This window comes from Hyperoodon ampullatus, assembly GCF_949752795.1.
Source record: "Hyperoodon ampullatus genome assembly, chromosome: 9".
NCBI classification, from domain to species: domain Eukaryota; kingdom Metazoa; phylum Chordata; class Mammalia; order Artiodactyla; family Ziphiidae; genus Hyperoodon; species Hyperoodon ampullatus.
In genome coordinates, this window is record NC_136922.1 from 53118956 (window position 1) to 53141012 (window position 22057).

Genomic DNA, 22057 nt, shown 5'->3' on the forward strand with positions numbered 1-22057 from the left:
AATCTTTTAAACCATATCATTGGGCATATTCTTTCTGATTTCCTTGCAGTAAATCCCCAGAAGTACAGCACGAGTGTAACAGGGAAGAGCCAATTTTGACTCCACCTTTCAATCTGCTTCTTTTACTTTAACCTTTGTTTTTTGTTGCTTTTGTTATTATAATCATACATAATGGCCTGCCCCTCTGCCTGAATGTGAAACTAAAGTGCCTTTGTTCAGCTCACAGGGAGACAATCTGACCCTGCCCACCTGTGAATGGCTGCAGAAAAGAAGAAATTAACACATCCCTGCCCTGAGGCTGGCCATCCCAGGAGATATCTGTAAGACTTATGGCCTTTTTACTTTACTTCCCCACTTCTTCCCACTCTCTGTTCTTAAAAGAAACTGGCATCCAAACCCCAATAAGATGGTTTTTTGGAGACATTAGTCTGCTATCTTCTCGGTCTAACGGCTTTCCAAATAAAGTTGTATTTCTTGCCTCAACACCTCGTCTCCCGATTTACTGGCCTGTTGTGCAGTGAGCAGAGTGAGCTTGGACTCAGTAACACTAGGTTTCTGTGATTAGTGAAACCTAGCGAGGCCCTCACACAGAGATCTTTTTTTCCCCCGGGTTTCTTGTAGGCAAGACTCCAGCCTCCATGACCTTCCCTGAGTTCCAAAGGGTAGATTCCAACAGTTGCTCATCAAGGGAGGAGTAGCCAAGAAACCACCTGAGGCCAGATTAAAGGGACCAGAGAAGGTCATCAAGATTAGGAGACCAACCACCTCAGACGAGATTAAGGGAGGGCAAGCCCTGATCTTGTCAGAGACCCCACCCTTAAACTATTGCTTTAAAACTCATCAAATCCTCCCGGGGTGGGACACAGTTTTCAAGGGCAGGAGCCTGCTGTGTCCCCCTTTGCCTGGCAAAGCAATAAAGCTATCCTTTTCTATCAATACTTCATCCCAAACTCTGTCTCCAAGATTTGATTCAGCACCAGAGTACAGAGAAGCTGAGCTTTCGGCATCATTGGTAAGGATGATGATACAATTCAATCTAATCTATTTTACTTTCCACTTCAACTGTGATCCTGAATTCCTGCTTATTTTAGTTCCATCTACCACAGGTACTTAGAAATTCTGACTAGCAGCCTTGGCTCTGCTAAGCCTCTGAGAACCAACTGTATGGATAACTTTATTTTGAGTCCCATCTCCACATATAATTTGCAGTGGGGGAAGCCTGATTGCCATAGTCTAAGATATAAGATACAGCACGCCTGGGATTTGAAACTTTTGTGCCTATTGACCTTCAACCTTTTCTGGTTTTCCTGTTGGTCCTGGCCATATAACTGAACTATCACTTTAATGTCTGCCTTTTTTTTTTTTTTAATTGGGGTATTTGCTTTACAATGTTGTGTTAGTTTCTGCTGTACAGCGAAGTGAATCAGCTATATGTATACAAATATCCCCTCTTTGTTGGATTTCTTTTCCATTTAGGTCACCACAGAGCACTGAATAGAGTTCCCTGTGCTATAAAGCAGGGTCTCGCTAGTTATCTATTTTATACGTAGTAGTGTATATATGTCAATCCCAATCTCCCAATCCATCCCACCCTGCCTTACCCTCCTTGGTGTCCATATGTTTGTTCTCTACGTCTGTGCCTCTATTTCTGCTTTGCAAATAGGTTCATCTGTACCATTTTTCTAGTTTCCACATGTATGTTAGTGTCCTGTCTTGAACTTGATTTGCATATCTGGGGTCCTGATTCCCACCTGGTTCCTGCTAGCCTCCCCTCCTTCCTCCCAGTTGCTATGTCTTCTAGCAGCTGAATGGAGTCCTACTTCAATAGAATGATGCTGATGATAACGGACAAGTACAACAAGAATAAAAGCAGCAACAATCATTTATCAATCCCTTGTATTATTTCATTTAAATCCTACAATAAGCAGCTACATAGCACAGGGAGATCAGCTCCATGCTTTGTGACCACCTAGAGGGGTGTGATAGGGAAGGTGGGAGGGAGACGCAAGAGGGAGGGGATATGGGGATAATGTATACATATAGCTGATTCACTTTGTTATACAGCAGAAACTAACACAACACTGTAAAGCAATTATACTCCAATAAAAATGTTTAAAAAATTAAAAAAAATAAAATGAAAATAAAAATCCTACAAGGTAGGTACAGTTATTACCCCAATTTAATCAGATGAGGAAACTAAGGAGAAAGATTAAGTAGATTAAGAGACTGAGTGATCTGCTTGTCTCTTTGACCCCCAAAACAAAGAGCAAATAAATGGTGAAAGGGGGGTTGAAATTTTGCAGTCTTACCTAGGCCCACCTTCTAAAATGTAACATTACAGTATTACTTCCACATCAGAACAAATCTGCCTGGAAGATCTGTTACAACTGAATTAGGAAGAATAATTATAATAACAGTAGTCAGTGCTGAGAAAACTGAAGCACAGCAAGATTAGGAGACAAATCAATGGTAACATATGTAACAAATGTTAGAGATTTGAATCAAACTGTGTCTAATTATAGAGCTCAAGCACCTTAAACACTACATATTATACTGTTTCTGCCCAGACAAACCACTACTACATCTCACCTACTAAACTGGACTTCCTGGATGCCTGTGCCAGCTTACCCAGAACCAGGGTTTGGTGGTAATGTTCTGGACACTGTCATCTGGAAAATATGCCCATTACAGCAAAATGTCAAAGACAGAGATGAAAGAATTAGTGAACTAGGCAATACAGCTTAGCAAAACATACCTTCAATCTTATCTAACTAGTGGTCAAGGCCTTAAAACTGGCCTCTAGGGCCTCCCTGGTGGCGCAGTGGTTGAGAGTCCGCCTGCCGATGCAGGGGATACGGGTTTGTGCCCCGGTCCGGGAGGATCCCATATGCCGCGGAGCGGCTGGGCCCGTGAGCCATAGCCGCTGAGCCTGCGCATCCGGAGCCTGTGCTCCGCAACGGGAGAGGCCACAACAGTGAGAGGCCCGCGTACTGCAAAAAAAAAACCACCAAAACTGGCCTCTATTTTAATCTCTTGCCTTGAACCTGATCTGCCTCTTTCTCAATACTAAGAATGCAACGTGGAAAGACAAAAAGATTAAAAATATGAAAGAGAAGCAAAAAGATATGAAGAACAGAGTGAGAATATTCAACCAACATCTAATCAAGAGTTCCAGGAGGACACACTAGAGAACAATGGAAAGAAAATATTTCATGAGATAATGACTGAGAATACAGAATACACCACTCCTAAGATTCAAGAAGGCCAATGAATCATAGAAGAACAAATAAAGGGAACACCAAAAACAAAAAGAAGACCTTAAAGTTTCCAGAAAAAAAATGTATTCCCTATGAGGGAACAACAGTTAAAACAACAAGCACTTTCTCAGCATAAACAAGAAAAGTCAGAAAACAATGGAATGTTACCTTTACAGTTTTGACATAAAAATAACTGTCAACTCAGATTCAAATGGTGAACAAAACCATCTTTCATAAATAAAAACAAAATAAAGATATAAAATGAAGACAAAAACAGAGTGAATAGACCATCAATAAAAGAACTTCTAAAGGATGTCCCTTAAGCAGAAAAATGATCCTAGAAGTTAAGGCCTAAGAAAGGATTAGAACATTAAAATTTTTTTTGTAAATATGTGGATAAATCTAAACACTGATAGGTATAAAGCAATAATAACTACATCTAAATTGTGGAATAAAAAAACACTACACAGAGATTTGTAATTCCAGTCAGCATAAAGTAAGCTTGCTATGGCCTCTCTCCCACTGACTGCAACTGAAAACTCTGAACAAAATACAAAAGCAAACTACCTGAGAATTCTGAAAAGTAAACAAAAGCAGGGAAATAGCAGAGGGAGTCAAAACTTGGAGAAGAAGAAGAAGAAAAAAATCTTGGAGAAGAAATCTGTATAGAGAGGGTGAAACAGAACTTGTGGTCTGAACCTAACTGTCTTAGTTAAAAAAAAAAAAATTCAGAGTCTCCACAGGATTATAAGACCTAGAGTCTACAGAACCAAATATTCAAAATGTTCAAGATACAATTCAGAATTAGATGACATATACTTTCTCACATGTCGAAATTGTTGCCAAGAGATCCACTCTAAAAAAAACCAAACAAACGCTAAAGGATGTTTTTCAGGCTGAAGGGAAATAACACCAAAGGGAAACAAAGTGTGAAAAACAGCAGAATACATATTCTTTTCAAGTATGCATGGAGTATCCAACCAGATAGAACATATTTGGGGCAACAAATTTAAATGAACTGAAATCATACAAGGTATGCCTAACCATGAAGAAATTAAAAATTATATTAATCAAATCAATCAATAGGAAGATATCTGAAAATCCCAAAGACATGAATATCAAACAACATATTTCTAAATAACCTATGAATCAAAAAGGAGGTCAAAAGAGAAATAAAAGATTTGGATTGAATGAAAATTTGTGGAATGAAGCTTAAAGAATAACTTAAAGGGAAACTTATGGCATTAAATGCATATATTAGAAAAGAAGAAAGGTATTTTAGGAAACTAGAAAAAGAAGAGCAAATTAAACTCAAAGCAAACAGAAACAAGCAAAAAATAAAGAACAACCAATGAAAATAAAACAAAAACAATTAAAAAAAACCCCAAAGCTGGATCCTTTGAAATATCAATATAATCAATAAACTTCCAGCTACACTGACAAGGAAAAAAGTGAGAAAGTACAGATAACATTCAGATCCCACAGCCATTAAATGATAAAGGGATACTATAAACAGCTTTACCAAAAATAAATTCAACAGCTTAGATGAAATGGACCAATTCCTTGAGTGACACAAACTACCAAAGCTCACTCTAAAATAAATACAGCACCTGAAAATAACAAAATCTATTAAAGAAACTGAATTCAGTTAAAAAAAAAAACAACAAAACTTCCAACAAGGTAAACTCTAGGCCCAGTAAGATTCATTATCTAATTCTACAAAATATTTAAGTCTGAAATAATACCAGTATGACATAAAATCTTCCGGAAAATAGAAGAAGGAATATATTTCAGCATTTTATAAGACCAGCATTATCCTAATATCAAAACCAAAGACATTATAAGAAAATAAAGCTAAGGGATAACGTTCCTCATGAAAACTGAATACAGACAAATATTCTTTTTTTCTCGGCCACACCATGTAGCTTGTGGGATCCTAGTTCCCCACCAGGGACTCAACCTGGGAATTCCCCAAACAGTCTTGGCAAAGTATTATTAAATACTGTAGAGCCCAACAATATAAAATGGAGGATAGTGGCTCCAAAGGGACATGAAAACACTTTGGAGGTGATGGAACTGTTTTAAGTCTTGATTGTGGTGTTCGTTTCATACATGCAAACATTTGTTAAAATTCACTAAATTTTGCACTTATAATTAGGGAATGTAAATTTCATGTAAATTACACCTCAATAAGGATGATTACAAGCAAACAACAAAAACCTGACCATATGTTAAGTCACAAACCAAACTTTTGAAATTCTGAAAAACTGGTATCATAAAGATCACTTTTTTTTTTTTTTTTCCCAGTATGTGGGCCTCTCACTGCTGTGGCCTCTCCCATTGCGGAGCACAGGCTCTGGACGCGCAGGCTCAGCGGCCGTGGCTCACGGGCCCAGCCGCTCCGTGGCATGTGGGATCCTCCTGGACCAGGGCACGAACCCGTGTCCCCTGCATCGGAGGACTCTCAACCACTGTGCCACCAGGGAAGCCCAAGATCACTTTCTTTTGTATATTCATTTAGATTAGAAATGGATAACAAATAATGAAAAGAACTGTGTGGTTTGAAACAAACAAAAAAACAGACTCAACTACCTTGTAATTCTCTCCTTTCTATTCACCATACCATCTAACCAAATTTCCCCTGTGTTTACAATTAACTCTGCCTACTCTGTGCCTGTGTAGCTGAACTTAATTGAGGAGAAAAATAAAAGACCAAGCTGACTGGTCCATTTTAAATTCACAACCACTACCCTTGAAATGAGCCATTAGTGATACTGGGTGATTCTACTCAATTTCCCTTGTCTTTTCCATTTCTTATTCCTCCTCTTAGCCCTTTGTTTTCTTGTTTTCTCCTTAAAGCTCCAACATCTCTTCCTTTCTCATTCTCAGGTGCCGACTTTGCTTTTTATTTTACTGAGAAGACAGAAGCAATCAGAAAAGAACTTCCACAGTCTCCAAATACTGCATCTGAAAACATACCCGAATCATGGGTCAAATATTCTTACCTTCCTTCCTGTTTTAATGGATTAAACTACCATGCTCCTATCTAATGGCAACTTTTCAGGGGACTGCATCTCTTCTCATCTACTCAAGGACATTGCTCCAGCAACTGTTCCCCTCTCTTTAATCAGCTATTTTTTTCCCTTTCTCCTCAATCACTTCTATTAGCATAGAAATACGATGTGATATCCTTCATCTTAAACAAAAACAAACCAGCAACAACAAAAATCCACTACTTGACTGCCTACATCACCCTTTAGCTACCACTGTACTTGCCCTCTTTCAAGTAAGACTCAAAATAATTCCTCATTCTTCTCCTTCACTCTCTCTCAAATACAATGTAATCAGTTTGTCTTTACCATCCCATCAAATGTGTTCTTGTGAAAGTCACCAATGATTTCACATTGTAAAATCCAATGATTTATTTGCACTTCTAATCTTTCTTGACTTATCAGAAACATCTGACACAGTTTAATACATTCTCTTCTTGATACACCTTTATTATTGGCTTCTGTGATGCAATCTTTTGTCCTTTCCATATTTAATTTACCACTCCTTCTTCACCTCCTTTGTTCTTCCTCATTTCTCTGACCTCTAAACATCAGCACTGGGCTTCCCTGGTGGCGCAGTGGTTAAGAATCCGCCTGCCAATGCAGGGGACACAGGTTTGAGCCCTGGTCCGGGAAGATCCCACATGCTGCGGAGCAACTAAGCCCATGCGCCATAACTACTGAGCCTGCGCTCTAGAGCCCGTGCTCCGCAACAAGAGAAGCCACTGCAACAAGAAGCACATGCACCACAACTACTGAGCCTGCGCTCTAGAGCCCGTGCTCCGCAACAAGAGAAGCCACTGCAACAAGAAGCCCGTGCACCACAACAATGAGTAGCCCCCACTCACTGCAACTAGAGAAAGCCTGCATGCAGCAACGAAGACCCAATGCAGCCAAAAATAAATTAATTAATTAAAAAAAAAAAAGAAAGAAAAGCATTAAACATCGTCATTCTCTAGGCTCAGTTCCCAGGTCCCTGCTCTATTTACACTCACTATATTAATATTTTTCAATATTTTTCACTGCAACCATGGTAAATATATACATACAACAACAATAAAAAACATTTTATATTGTGACCCAAAGCACACATAGGTACTTGTGTGTATACGTTTTATATAATTGAACTTTTCCATTAATATTAAAATCCTGGTCCCAAACCAATAAATTGATTTCATGACTTAAAAAGAAGTTATATCTCATAGCTTGAAAAACACTAGATACTAACTACTGTATTTACATGTCTAGTTTTATCTTAGTTCCCGAACTCTAGATTTATATATCCAATCACTTCCTTAACACTTATATTTACACATTTAATAAGTGTTTTGTATATAACGGGAAAGCTGAATCCTTAAGTCGCCCACTCCTCTCTAGAAACTATTCCTTTGCGTTCTTTTTCATCCTACGTCCAACACCTAAGTAAACAGTAACTCCGTTCTTCCATTTGCTTAGATCAAATTACCTGCAGTGTTATCTTCTCTTGAAGGGCAAGTCCTTGCCCCTCTTTCCCTGTATTTCTTCTTCTTGTATCTAGTTAACATCTGCTGAGGAGATAAATCTGTACCAGGACTTCACAATATTTCTCCAAATGGAACCCATGAATACAGAGGTGGCAGGACTGAATCAAACCATCCTCCAACTCGGCAAAGCTGGCAGTTGGGCAGGTGACCTTCACACTCTTGCCAGTTCTCCCCGGACACCTCTTGAAGACATCCACTGGAGAACTGTTGACTTTTTCTTTTGCATCCCACTTTCTTAAAAGGTGCTCAATCTGTTATCTTCACGATTCACTCTCTCACTTCCATTTGGATTCTGCCCTAATGTCACTTCAAAAGTGAGGTCTTCTGTTATTACCCTATATAAAATAACACCATCTCACTCCCCATGGAATTTCCTGGTCCTATTACCCTGGTTCATCTTTTTCTTCATAGTATTTACTACCATCTGTATGTATATTGTCTATTTGCACCAACTAAAATGTAAGGTCTATAGGAGTAATGATTTCATCTCTTTTTCCTCTGTTATACCCTAGCATTCAGAATACTGCCTGGCAGTGAAATGTTAATGAATGTCTATTTTTTCAGTAGTACCTACCCAAATCACAGGCTGAATCTAATGTTATCTATGTTGGGAATCACTACCTCTACTGGCTTCTTCTATATACCCTGTGCTTTTAAAACAATGTTTCTCAGTCTTTTTCTAATATTGTATGTGAGGGTTATAGGGTAGAGCATAATCCTATCTGTACTGGTGACTAATATGAACCATCTATACTACTCTAGGATCAAGCTGGGCCATCTAATGTTGTCTCTTAGATCACAGTACCTTGGCTGCCTTTGGAACAGTTTTTACTGACGTGTACTTTGGTAATCTGCTATCAGCTTGGATAAATGATGCTTCACAAAACAGATTTATATCATCACCATTATCATAGTAGTAAGACTACTTTAAAAATGTCACTTAAGAGTCTTTACTATCTTCTAGGTGCTTTATATGTATTAGTTCATTGAATCTTCACAAGAATTACTATTATTTCTATTATTCTCCTCTTTTAACATAGAGGGAGCTGAGATTGAAAACTTAAGTAACTTTCCTAAGATCACAAATCTAGTAAAGCAGAAGAACAAGAACTTAAAGCATGGTAAATCCTATACCAAACCTCATGTTCTTAACTACTATACTATGATGCTCTGCTATAAACATTTCACTTGAGAAATTTATGTAAAAGGTAAGTACAAAAGAAAACCTGCAAGTCTCTAAAAGAACTAGATAGTGAGAGCTATATAAAAGTGATGGTGCCTCACTTTTTACTGTGAACTAAATATTCAATTCACATATAGAAGTGAGTAGGTCTTTATGGCCCACATATTTCCTTGAGTCTTGACCTCCTCATCTAATTTATGTTTAAACTAATTCCTCATGCATTTCCTGTAAGTTCTGTCACTCCTTCCACTTTAAAATGCATATACTCCACTATGATTGTTACATTGGAACAGTTTAAATATTATAAAAAACAAGCAAATTCAGAATTCAACTGTTCCAAAATAAGAACCCAATTAGGTACAAGTATTTTAAAAGAGAATACAGAGACAAAAGAAATGGAATCATAATGGTATTCTAGGTGATATGCTTGGTGCTCAAGAAATTACAAGAATAGCTCTGGGCATAGCAGCCAACAGCATCTACAGTCATTAACATCACTTCTCTGGGAGGAATTAGGCAAAGGCAAAGGTAATACGTAAAAGACCAAGCACTTTTCTCATTTCTTACCATATTCCCCACCTTTAAGGAAGGCCAAACTCTTTCCTACGGTACTACTCACAAGGTAACAAATTTGTAACTCTGAAAAGTTTCTAATTGCTATTCTACATCAAGAGAAGAATGCTTTTTTCTCAAAAGAAAAATTCACAGAACGTTCCATTCAAAGGCAGTTGTGGTTAATACCAGTATTTGACAACTTAAATGAGCTATGTGTAAAATTTACAACAAAAAATAAAGTGCATTACCACCAGTAAAATGTATGTTTTTTGAAGGCTAAAAGGGAATACAGACCACAATAACCTTCCAAATAAACTATAAACTTACCTTAGCTACTTCTTCTTCTAATCGTTCTTGGTACTGTTTTTCCAGCAACTTAACCATATTTGTTTCCTGTTTCACTCCAAATTCACCAGAAAACTAAATTAAAAAGCAAAATATGACATATTTATTTACACTAATTATACACCACTTATTTTTAAACTTCTACTCTCAAATATCTTCAAAAGATTACTGTTTTTTAGAAAGCTTCTGAAAAATTTTAATAAATTTCTGCTCCCTTAATTAAAAACAATAATTCTAGTGAATAATTCTAGTGTACAATTCTACTAAATAATTGTACTTACTACTGTGAACTTAACAAAGATGCAAAGTGAGAAATATATTTATAATTACTAACACACAGTTCTAGAGTGGGGAAAAGATACTTCTTAAATATAATTAATAAGATGTGCATGTATTTAATTTTAAGTAACGTTAACAGTGGCTATCTTTGCTCATGACATTATAAACAAATTTCTTTTCTTCTTGGTACTTATTAATAGTATCCAGTTTTCTATAAATACAAATTACTTTTATAAACAGAAAAAAAAAGAATGGTTATTTAAATGTAAACATGTTCTTGGCAAGAAAGTACTTCTTTATTTACCAATTATCTGAATGTCATCCAAACAGATATTCCATGTGGGATGAATGTGGAAGAACTGAGAATGTGGCCAATGTCTCTCTTCTATATCCAGAATGAGAGAGGGCAATGATCTTTTTCTGTAGGACTTAAGAACTAAAAATTTACTGAGTGAAGATCAGGGTTTTACAGTTATGTTTGAGAAAACTGGCCACAGATTGGGAATATATACAGTGCTGAGGAGAGGCAAAAGGCGGTTTAGCTAGATGAGATATACTGTAAAAGATGAGGGGCTTTTCTATAGCATGGCCTGTGCTGAAGAAAGCCTCATCCAATGTCCCAGCCCTAGCATACTGAATTTTGGGAATTCCTAAATACTATTCTAGAGACAGCCTAGTTCAACTCCCCATGGTAGGAAGGAAAGCTGTTTCTCTTTTCTGAAACTAATTTGTTATAAAGTTCAGGGCACTGAAACTAATTTGTAATACACCCCATGTTATATAAAACAAGACAAATTTTAAACTAGAACGTATTTAGGGGGAAAAAACACCTCTCAATTTTAACTTTCTTGTGTTTTTCCTATGCTATGAAAGTACATCAAATTTCTTCACTTATATATTCTTCTGGGTCTTTTACATAAGGTATTATCCTCATATTTACTATACTTAATTCTTAGCAACTATTTATTGGATAATTATTAAACCACAGACATAAAAATGATAGTAACAGGGCTTCCCTGGTGGCGCAGTGGTTGAGAGTCCGCCTGCCGATGCAGGGGACACGGGTTTGTGCCCCGGTCCGGGAAGATCCCACATGCCACGGAGCGGCTGGGCCCGTGAGCCATGGCCGTTGAGCCTGCGCGTCCGGAGACTGTGCTCTGCAACGGGAGAGGCCACAACAGTGAGAGGCCCACATACCGCAAAAAAAAAAAAATGATAGTAACAAAAATAAAATCAGTGTACGTAACAGTTTAAAGATATAAGGGCTTCCCTGGTGGCGCAGTGGTTGAGAGTCCGCCTGCCGATGCAGGGGACACGGGTTCGTGCCCCGGTCTGGGAAGATCCCACATGCCGCAGAGCGGCTAGGCCCATGAGCCATGGTCGCTGAGCCTGCGCGTCCGGAGCCTGAGCTCCGCAACGGGAGAGGCCACAACAGTGAGAGGCCCGCCTACCGCAAAAAAAAAAAAAAAAAAAAAAAAAAAAAAGATATAATACCTCTGTTGCACCATCGATGTTCTGTTTTAGACAACTTCCAGGGTATACTGTTTTCTGTACATCAGATTCAGTAATTACCATTGAATCAATGGAAAAGCTAAAAATAAATGAGGATGAAAGAATTAGTGTTGTGTGTAAATTTTACTGTTAGTCCAAATTTACAGCATGCATAAAATGTGTATTGGGGCAATGGAAACAAGAATGACAGGTCAAGAGTTACAGGTATTGTAACTTAAGTCATATTTTTGACTGATTAAAAATAAAGCAGCAGAATTAAATGATAGAATATTTTAACAGATTATCCCTGAATTTTATGCCATTGTATAAAGTCTACTACAAAAGCATGACATGGAGCTGTTTATAAGTATTAACATCTTTTTAAAGTTACCTATGCTATTATTGAGTAAAAAAGTTTGCAAAATCTCACTTTTATTAAAAATTTACACACACACACACACACACACACACACACACACAGAAAAAAGTCTGGAAGAATACGCATCAAAAGCAACACTGATGGGCTTCCCTGGTGGCGCAGTGGTTAAGAATCCACCTGCCAACGCAGGGGACATGGTTCAATCCCTGGTCCAGGAGGATCCCACATGCCGTGGAGCAGCTACGCCCGTGCGCCATAACTACTGAGCCTGCTCTCTAGAGCCAGCGAGCCACAACTACTGAGCCCATGTGTCACAACTACTGAAGCCCACGTGCCTAGAGCCCATGCTCTGCAACAAGAGAAGCCACCGCAATGAGAAGCCCGCGCACCGCAAGAGTAGCCCCCGCTCACTGCAACTAGAGAAAGCCCGCACGCAGCAACAAAGACCCAATGCAGCCAATAAATAAATAAATAAATAAGACCTTCATTTTTAAAAAAAGTAACACTGATTACCTCTAGTGGAACAGGTGGGCAGTGACAATAAGAAAGATTCTTAATTTATACATAACCACTTCTGGAATTTTTTGTTTTTAATCTATTCATGTATCTTTTGGTATTCATGTCCTTATTCTGGATTGTATTGTATTTGGTCATTTCCAAATGTTCACTCTTACAAATAAAGCTACAGTGTAAATCTTCATAAATATATCTTTGCACACATCTGTAGATGTTTCTACATAAAAAAATCCTATAATTTTTAACATTTAAAATTTTAATATAATGCCATATTTGAAAAACTTACATTAATTTAACTCCATAACAGTACCATTTAAGTATTTTTCTCAAAACTTCAACAACACAGAGTCATAACAGTCTTAAAACTTTCTTAGAACATGTATGTCTTTATTTTTGAGATTACACATTCTTTCAAATGCTACTGGTCGTGAAAGTTTCTTCTGTTGTGACTTGCCTATACATCTTCTATATTCATGTTACATGATCGTACAAACTCATTCTTCTTGTCTTTATTCTCTGCCCTTTCCTGGTTCTTCTTTCTTATCATTTTGTCTGTTTCCTCATAGTTTCTTGCATACACTATTATGATCCTTTGTTTCATGTCTTCTTATTTTCATAGCCCATGGAAAATCCTGATTATTTATACAGCTATAAAGACCCAAACTTCAAAAAAAAAGTGCTGCTTAGTCCATAAGGACTTCAATTCTGTAATTTTATAGCATTTGAAAGTGTTTATCCGAAATTAAAAAAAAATAGTCTGGCTAAAACCAAATTCACTGTTCCCATCTTACAAATTAAGGTCCTACCCACCCTCCACCTGTCTGATTTCTCTATTTATATTAATACATCATAAACCTCCATATTCTCTAGCTCAAACAACAGAGGTCATCTTTCCTCTGCTTTGCTCCCAAGATTCCTTCTATCTTAAGTGTCTCATAGTCAACCCTTCATTTCCATTCCCCCTGGAGCCACTCCAAAAAATATAATTGCAGAAATGTCAAGTGATGGGCACTGAAAAATGCCACAAAGACATGGGTTTATGTTCCAGCACTTTGGCTGTATCGTCATGTTATATTCCCCAATCATTACTTTAAAAAAATTAGTTTTGTGAATAAGTATTATTTCAATGATTGGATTGAAGTCCCCTGAGGTAAAGGACCACTTTATATACATCTAAAGTTTCCCCCATGACATCTAGCCAAGTCTCTTCCCAGTCATGGTTTCTTTTAATCCTCACGATCTCACAGTAGTTTTTATTCCCTAATATTACTTAGACATGTTTATATATCAGCCCAAGACCACATAGCCAATCAAAGGTCAAATCAGGAGTCAAATGTAGGTCTGTATGACTCTAAAGCTCATGGTTGTTCCAATTCCATACTACATCGCCAAGAGGTTTCTAGTATGACATCACCAGATACTTGTTAAATGAATGACAATTATTTTTCTTAAACTAGTTCAAGTCTATCTTAGGAGAACAGTATATTCTTTATTCAAAAAGTGCTATAGTTGTATCCAAATATGTGATGACATTTAACAAGAAATAACTAAATACATGTTCATAGGAGTGAACATGGCAGTCAATAAGCCTCATTTTTGCAGGGTGGGAGAAAACTAATGGTTTTTGTTGAAAGGTATTGTTAATACATTTCCAGGGATTATTAGAGAAACTCTAAAAAAGCATGATGAGCTGGCAAAAGCCCAAGTGCAAGAACAGCAAAGTAGGTCTACACTTCCAGAAAACTTCCTTTTCTTCATGCTTTGGAGAGAAAACATCACTAATTAAAGGAAGGAAACCTGAAATACTGTAAGTGGTTATGAAAGAGTTCTTGCTATATACCTATTTTCTTCCTTATCAAAAACCCTAAATAGTTTCCAAATATCAATCTATGGACTGCCTGCTTCAGAATTATCTTGTTACAAATACAAATGACCAGAAACCATCTCAAAGCTACTGAATCTAACTCTTCAAATGTAAAATCCAGTAACCTGTAATTTCAATAATAACAATGAAAAAATAATAATTTCAAACACTGATAATTTCAAAAACCTCCAATGTTTTTAATGCATGGTAAAGTTTGGGAACCACTGACCTCAAATAAAATGGAAGCTTTATAAGGCTGTGCCAATGCTGGATAAACAATTCCAAAGCCTACATACAGACCCTGAATAAAAGATGGAGAAACAGAATGCTTCCGAAGAAGTGTGGAAATTCAGTATTTTGTCTCCAATAAAACCCAAAACAAAACAAAAAACCCCCTTGTCTTTAGGTTCCAATAACAAGTGCCTATAGAGACATCACTCTTAGAGCAGCAGAGCCAGTCAAAGTTAGGTTAAATCTCTGAGGACTTTATAGAGCTAGTTAAATACTACAGCACACTTCCCTACTAAATTATAAACTGTTCATTCATTTAAAAAATATTTATTGAGCACCTACTATGCATAGGGAATTATTATAGGGTTTGGGATACAGTGAATAAATAAACAAAAATCCCCTTACAAAGCTTGAACTCCTTCACAGTGGACAGATAACAAAAACAAATAAATAAACCTCCCCTCCAAATATAATATAGACTTGTTTTTATTTTATATAAATATATTGTTTTATATATATAAAACAGTTATATATATAGTTTATATATATATAAAAACAGGACCAGGGGATGAAAAGTGGTACAGTTTAGATTTATTTTGGAAGTAGATATAACAGCATTTCTTGATAGACTGGAAGTGAGGTTTGAAAGAGGAGTCACCAGAGGTGGAGTTAGATAGCTGTAGAGGAGCAAATTTTGAGGGGGAGATCCAGAGCTGTATTTTGGACATGGTGAATCTGGGCATTAGACAACCAAGTGGAGAAAGTCCAGTATGACTGGAATGATCATATCTTATATTCTTTGTGTATCAAAGTAGCAAAGACTGGGCATACAATAAACAACAAGTAACATGCACACTGCCTGATTTAACTTAGCATATTCATAACAACAAGCATCTTTATAAAATAAAGGTGTAAGTAAAATTCCTATTATAAAATGTATTTGGTTTACATTAACATTTATTTCAGAGATGAAGAATTATCTCCTGTTCTTATTTCTTGGCAATGCTATAGCCCATCTCTTTCAAGCAAATTTGATTAAGTTACACTTTTTTTCTTAAAACAACCATACTATGATTGTTACTAAGCTACAAATACTATTGAATGAAATTATAAGTAGATGGATACCTTGGCTGAACTGTAAACTCATTAACAGCTTGTAGCCTTTCCTGCAAAGAATGAATCTCTGCCCCATAGTTTTCTTCAGTTTCTTTCAGTTGCTGCTGCAAAGAGGATACGAGGTTTTCTAATTCTTGAACTTGTCCTTCAAGTTGTTTAATTTTTTCGGTATCTTGCAGAGCAGATAACTTTCTTTTATGACAAACATCTGAGTTACATGAACGGAAGAAAATGCACATTTCAATACAAATTTCTTAGTGAAATACCACAATTACTGTTTTGAATGTACAGAGAATATTAATTCTTCTTTGAAAAATGTTTTTTAGTAGTAATAACTCAGGAATCAATTTAAACTCATTTAGACTGATGATAACAAGAAAACACGAATAGTGTAATTCAAGATAATTTCTTCTATCTTCATGGCTGCAGTACCCCTAAAACTACCAATTTTAAGTCTTTAAATTGAAAATAATTTATAACCAGAGAATGTAAGAAGTGGGAAGACATGAGTAGTCTAAATCTTTCATTTTAAGGATGAGAAAACTGAGACCAAAGAGGGTTACAGTGAAATGCCCAACGCACTAAGTTGTCTCAAATTTTAAAGTAAAAAATCAAATTACTGAACATTTGGTATAAAAACACCACATTACGGTATACAATCAAAATTTACCAGTGTCTTGAAAATTTGTCATCTGAGGATGGGTTGATAAAAAGTCTGCTTCCTCTTTTGGTAGGTTTTCTTCTGCAAATTCAAGTTTCACATCACCTGTCTGCTGTCCTTGAATCTATTGAAAATAACAGAAGAAAAGCAGTGACATAAATATATGACCCAGGATTGTTAAAACTATATAAAAGCAACTTTACCTTTAAAATGTTTTTTCCAAAATCACCTAAAATTGTGACACTCTAATACAAGTATTTTCCCTTCCAAGTTATTCCACGCTCTCTTGACACAGTGACTCACATCCCATTCCCTTCACAGCACTGATATTATATTAGTAAACACAATGTTCTTTCATAACCAGAAGGAATTTCATTTTACTATAAAAACAGGAGCTGCACAGAATTTGGTATAAAGTTCATAATAATATTTAAAGTATGACTTGATCTCTGAATTTTCAACTCATACACAGTAAATTTTATATTATCAATACTTAATAACATACCTGCTATTAATCTCTGGATATAACTCACATACAACCAGGTAACTGACAAATGTATGCTGTTCTTTATACAAAAGGAAGGAAAACAGCAAAAACAGATAAACTTCAGCTTATTTCCTTAACTATTAAAACTAGGCAGCAATATGTCAGATGTGTGTGTATTAATTTAGTCATTCCTCAAATATTTAATAATCGGTCTACTATGTGGCCAGTATTGTGACAAGGGAGAGTAAGAATATAAAAAGAGTAAAAAAAAAAAAAAAAAAAAAAGTGTATCTGCCCTCACAGAATTCATCAACTAATTGGGGAAGTAAAATTAAACAATTAGAGAAGCATTAAACTATAATGTTTGACTAAAGGGCAATAACAGAAGAAAGACTGATGTGGGTCTGAGTAATTATGGAGGAAGTCAAATTTGATTTGGGCCTCCATCATTTTGGGCAATGATTAGGAAAGTTTACATGGAAGAAAGAAAAAGAGCATTTGTGAAAGAATGACCTGCTATAAGTAGTGAAGACAATGATCTTGAGGGACGGGAGAAATTGCGCTAGATAAATAAGACAGGTATAAACAACACCATAAAAGCAAGGGATGAGTTTGGACTTGCTATACTAGATGAACAAAGGATACTGTAGAAGAAGGTGAGCAACAGGATAAAAGCTATTTCCCACGAAGGCTATTTCAGCTGGTACTACTCTTACCACGTCCTCTACCTCACTCCTACCCGCTGTGTACATTTCAACGAAGGATCTTGCCTCCTACTTCCTAGAGAAAATAAAGCTCATCAGGTAAATACTTCAGTTTACAGCTCAACCTTTCTATACTGTCACTTAATTCATTCAGCAAACATATAGTAAGCCTTTACCATGTGCTAAACAAAGCACTGTGCTAAGAAGAGGAAATGAAAATAAAGAGAAGACTTCCTGATTCTGAAGGGTTTAGTGGGGTTTAGTCTAGTGGAAGAGGCAGAAGAGTAAACAATTACAATAACACGAAAAGTAAGTTTGAACTTGTAAGTTTGAAAATGAAAGTTTGAACAAGGAGCTATGGAACAGGAAAGAAAGGAAGGTAATCAAGTATTTAAAATAATGGAGAAAGGTAAGTGCAAAAAAATAAAAAGTACAGATACTAAGAGAATGGAGGGAGAAATTTCTAGTCTAGGAGGATAGGTAAAGAAGACGACACAAAGGGTAATCTGGGACGAAGTGAGAGAGTGGCATGGACATATATACACTACCAAATGTACTAGCTAGTGGGAAGTAGCCGCGTAGCACAGGGAGATCAGCTGGGTGGTTTGTGACCACCTAGAGGGGTGGGATAGGAAGGGTGGGAGGGAGTTGCAAGAGGAAGGAGATATGGGGATATATGTATATGTATGGCTGATTCACTTTGTTATAAAGCAGAAATTAACACACCATTGTAAAGCAATTATACTCTAATAAAGATGCTTAAAAAAAAAAGGTGACACAAAAGAAATAACATTTGAACCAACTGGAATTATAAGTAGGAATACACTAAGCAAATCGGAGGGGGAAGGACAGTGTTAGACAGAAAAAACAGCGTGCAAAAAAGCCCAGGGGTCTGAAAGATATGGGTGTATTTTGGAAACTAAGTTTTTCAATATGGCTAAAATGAGGAAGAGGATTAGTAGGTGAGGCTAGCAGGTTAAGCAGTGATGTACTGCCGACTGACTCACCCCAATCAACCTCTGGGATGCCGCTACAGTTGTAGCCAACTTGCTGGGATAAAATGTGAAATTCACTTTTTTATCTATTGTGCAGAAAAGAGTTAATGCAGAAGTTGTGAGATTTCTATCTCTTTAAAAAGGCCTGCTTACAAGTCTGGCCCTTGGCTGGCATCTGGAAACTTAGCTGGTAAACGATTCTCTACACTAATATAAAAGTTTCCCTAAATTGTAAGAGAGTCTCATGTACAAGCAATATGGTTTATGCTGAACACATGCTTTCTTTCTGGAAGTCTGAATTTGGTATGTTCTGGCAGAGGATGCCTATTTGGCTGACACCTGATAAAAAAGAACTATGGTTTCTAGGCTTAGATGAGCTTCCTTAGTAGTCAAAACTTAGCACGTATCGTCACAACTGCTAGAGGAATGAAGTGTGTCTTCCTGTGACTCCACTAGGAGAGAATTTTAGAAGTTTGTGCCTATTTCCTCCAGACTTTGCCCCATGCTCCTTTTCAAACCTTTATGGGGCTGATTTTGCTTTGTATCCTTTTGCTGTAATAAATCTTAGCCTTGAGTACCACTATTATGTTGAATCCTGTGAGTTCTTCTGGTGAACCACTGAAGTGAGGAGTGGTCTTAGGGACCCTCAGCACACCCATAATCTGCCTTATTATACAGACATGTAAGGTGTAAGTTTCACTGATACAGGGAATGAAAAAAATAATGAGTTGTCTTGGTCTTGTTCCTCTCCTTTTACTTCCACATCAACTGACTAGCAAATTCTTTAGGCCCTTCCTTAAAATATCTTATGAATCGTCCCTTCTTATTTCCTACCTCCCACTGCCACCAGATTAATCTCCCTAAAAGTTCAACTTCATGATGTCTAGACCATGATCACAAATCTCCAACAGCTTTTTAATGTCCACAAAAGTGTCACCTAGCATTCAAAGTTTGGTACAGCCTAACCTCTCTAATCTTAAAGTCCATTACTCTCTGAGCAATATGTCCCTAATATATCACACTTACACCTCCAAGACTTTGATCATATCACCTCTTCCACCTGGAATGCTATTCCCCTTCCCCTTCCTTACCTAAACCTACACATCTTTCATGGTCCAATTCAAGTCCCACTTCCTCCAAGAATTCTTCCTTAATTATTTGTACCTATACTCATCTACGTATTTGCTTAATTCCAAAAGTACTTGGCTTTTATTTTATTTTTTATTTTTTTGGCTGCACCTTGCAGCACGTGGATTGGAGTTCCCCAACCAGGGATCAAACCCATGCCCCTTGCAGTGGAAGCACAGAGTCTTAACACCACTGGACCACCAGGGAAGTCCCAAAAGTACTTTGCTTTTGAACACTAATTAAATGTTGCCTTGGATAACTATTTTATATACATACATACATATATATATATATATACACACACACATCATATTTCTTGAATTAGCCTATGAAGTCCATCAATTTATCAATTCCTTCCGTCTAGTGACTATTTACACCGTATACTGCTTTATTCCCAGTACACAGTACAACCTAGCATATAATTAGCAAATAAAAATTACTGGCTGAATAACTGAATGAGAACAAGTATACATCTTTCATTTCTTTTGTACTCCCTTCAGAGTATATTTCAGTATGATGTGAGATCAGGAGTTAAGGGAGAGAACTGTCTAGGATGATATGATCCTCAAGTTTCTGGTTGAATGTCACTCTTCAAAACTGAGAAGGGAGAGAAGCTGGTTTAAGGGGAAGAAATTAATAAATTCAATTTCAATGTTGATTGAGACATACATAAAGGATACTCGAGTAGAGATATCCAATTAGATATACGACTCTGTAGCTCAGGAGTAAGAACTGACTAGACACAGAGATCTGGAAGCCATGGAAGTGAATGAAGGCAGCATACAGCATAATTAGCAGATCAAGCACAGATTCTTGGTGACTATAAATGGGTGGGCAAAACCCACAACGAAGGCTTAAAAAGCCACAGAATTGAAGTCACAGAAGCTAAGGGAAGAAAATATTCTAAGAAAGTAGCTAATACTACAAAATAAAAAAAATAACAGAATTAAAAAGAAGACTAGTTCAAGATAACACTGAGCATGTATTTACATCTACAGTTGCAAAGTAGAAGTCTGACTTTAATTCTAGGCTACAGAAGTATCCTTCTGGGTACCAAACAGCTTTCCTTGTTTTTTTTTCCTTCCTAATTGTTTCTCAATTAGGAAGGGAAAAAAAATCCTTTTTATTTTTAATACTTCCCAACACTTAAAAAAGCAAAAGACCTCACATAAAATTGATAAACTGAAGGAATAAACAACACTGGGCCCTGTTCCTACGTGACAACAACATGTGAAGCTGAGAAGTCTCTGCCCCTTTTAGATGAGGTATGTTTTCTCCAGGTTTCACTTTTCCAGCTTTCACTTGGTCTTCTTCATTTACTTTATGAGCTGAGCTCACGTAGGCATTTATGTTCATGATCTCTGACATATATCTCTCCTCCCTCCCCATGACTCAATTAAAACCATAATGAATCTTTAAAAGGTATAAATCCATAATAAACCAAAAAATAAAAGAGACTAAGAAAGATTTCAACAGAAAAGGGGTAGCAGAATACTGATTAAGCAGGGTGGAGGAAGCAGCAGCCTAAAGCACACATGAAGGGAGCCACAGTTATAGCAGACAGTTAGCTTAGCTAGTAGAACCCTAGAAAGGCCCCAGGCTCAGAGAGAGATCAATGACAGGTAGAGATCAGAAAACAAATATATTGACCTTTAACTAATCACAGTATAGCCCTTTCTGCTGATTCAGCCGGGAAGAAGCCTGGTGGAAGGTAAAAGTTTTTCTCAAAACAAACTGAAAGAAGTGTCTGGGGAGAACTAAGGAGGCAAGTGTGGGTGTTTGTGTTCCAGAGTAGCCTCCCACATTCTGGCACTGGGGAAGGGAGGTTTGTGTCTCACCAAAGGAAACTGTTCCCCACTCACTGTCCTGAAAGGAAAGAGGCAAAATGACAAACATCACTGTAGTGACTTGTTTACTGTAAGCCCTCCTACACTATTTAATAGTTTCAACTATGTACTGCCATAAGGAAAACCAACATATATTTAAAAGAACGAAAGAATACAAGGATGGAAGGTAAGAAATCAGAAAGAAAATTTGATAATTAAGAATTCACTGGTAACTTTCACCAAAGAAAGTTTAGTGAAGTATAAGTTTGGAGCTTGTTTACAGTGGGTGGAAGAGAGAGCAAGACAGGAAGAGATGGGAAACTATGACTACAGTCTATTCTTTCCTTCAAAGAATATGACAATGAAGTTGAAAGAAAACCACAAAGGGAGATATTAGATTCAAGAAGACTGGTTATGTTCTAAATAGTGGAGACAAGAGGAATATGCAAGGGGCAAGAAAGACAGAA

The 22057-nt window shown here is 37.0% G+C and overlaps 1 protein-coding gene across 2 annotated transcripts in view; it reads right to left on the reverse strand.

Annotated features, from left to right (window-relative positions):
• The window catches only part of AKAP9 (A-kinase anchoring protein 9), a gene marked incomplete at its 5' end in the record, with an annotated part of 150198 nt that overhangs the window by 71833 nt on the left and 56308 nt on the right, over positions 1–22057 (reverse strand). For both annotated transcript variants that reach the window (XM_079711809.1, XM_079711808.1), the window contains 4 exons: positions 9896–9988; positions 11687–11783; positions 15799–15997; positions 16460–16574. In XM_079711809.1, the coding sequence (XP_079567935.1) occupies positions 9896–9988; positions 11687–11783; positions 15799–15997; positions 16460–16574 (504 nt within the window). The remainder of the gene's footprint in view (positions 1–9895; positions 9989–11686; positions 11784–15798; positions 15998–16459; positions 16575–22057) is intronic.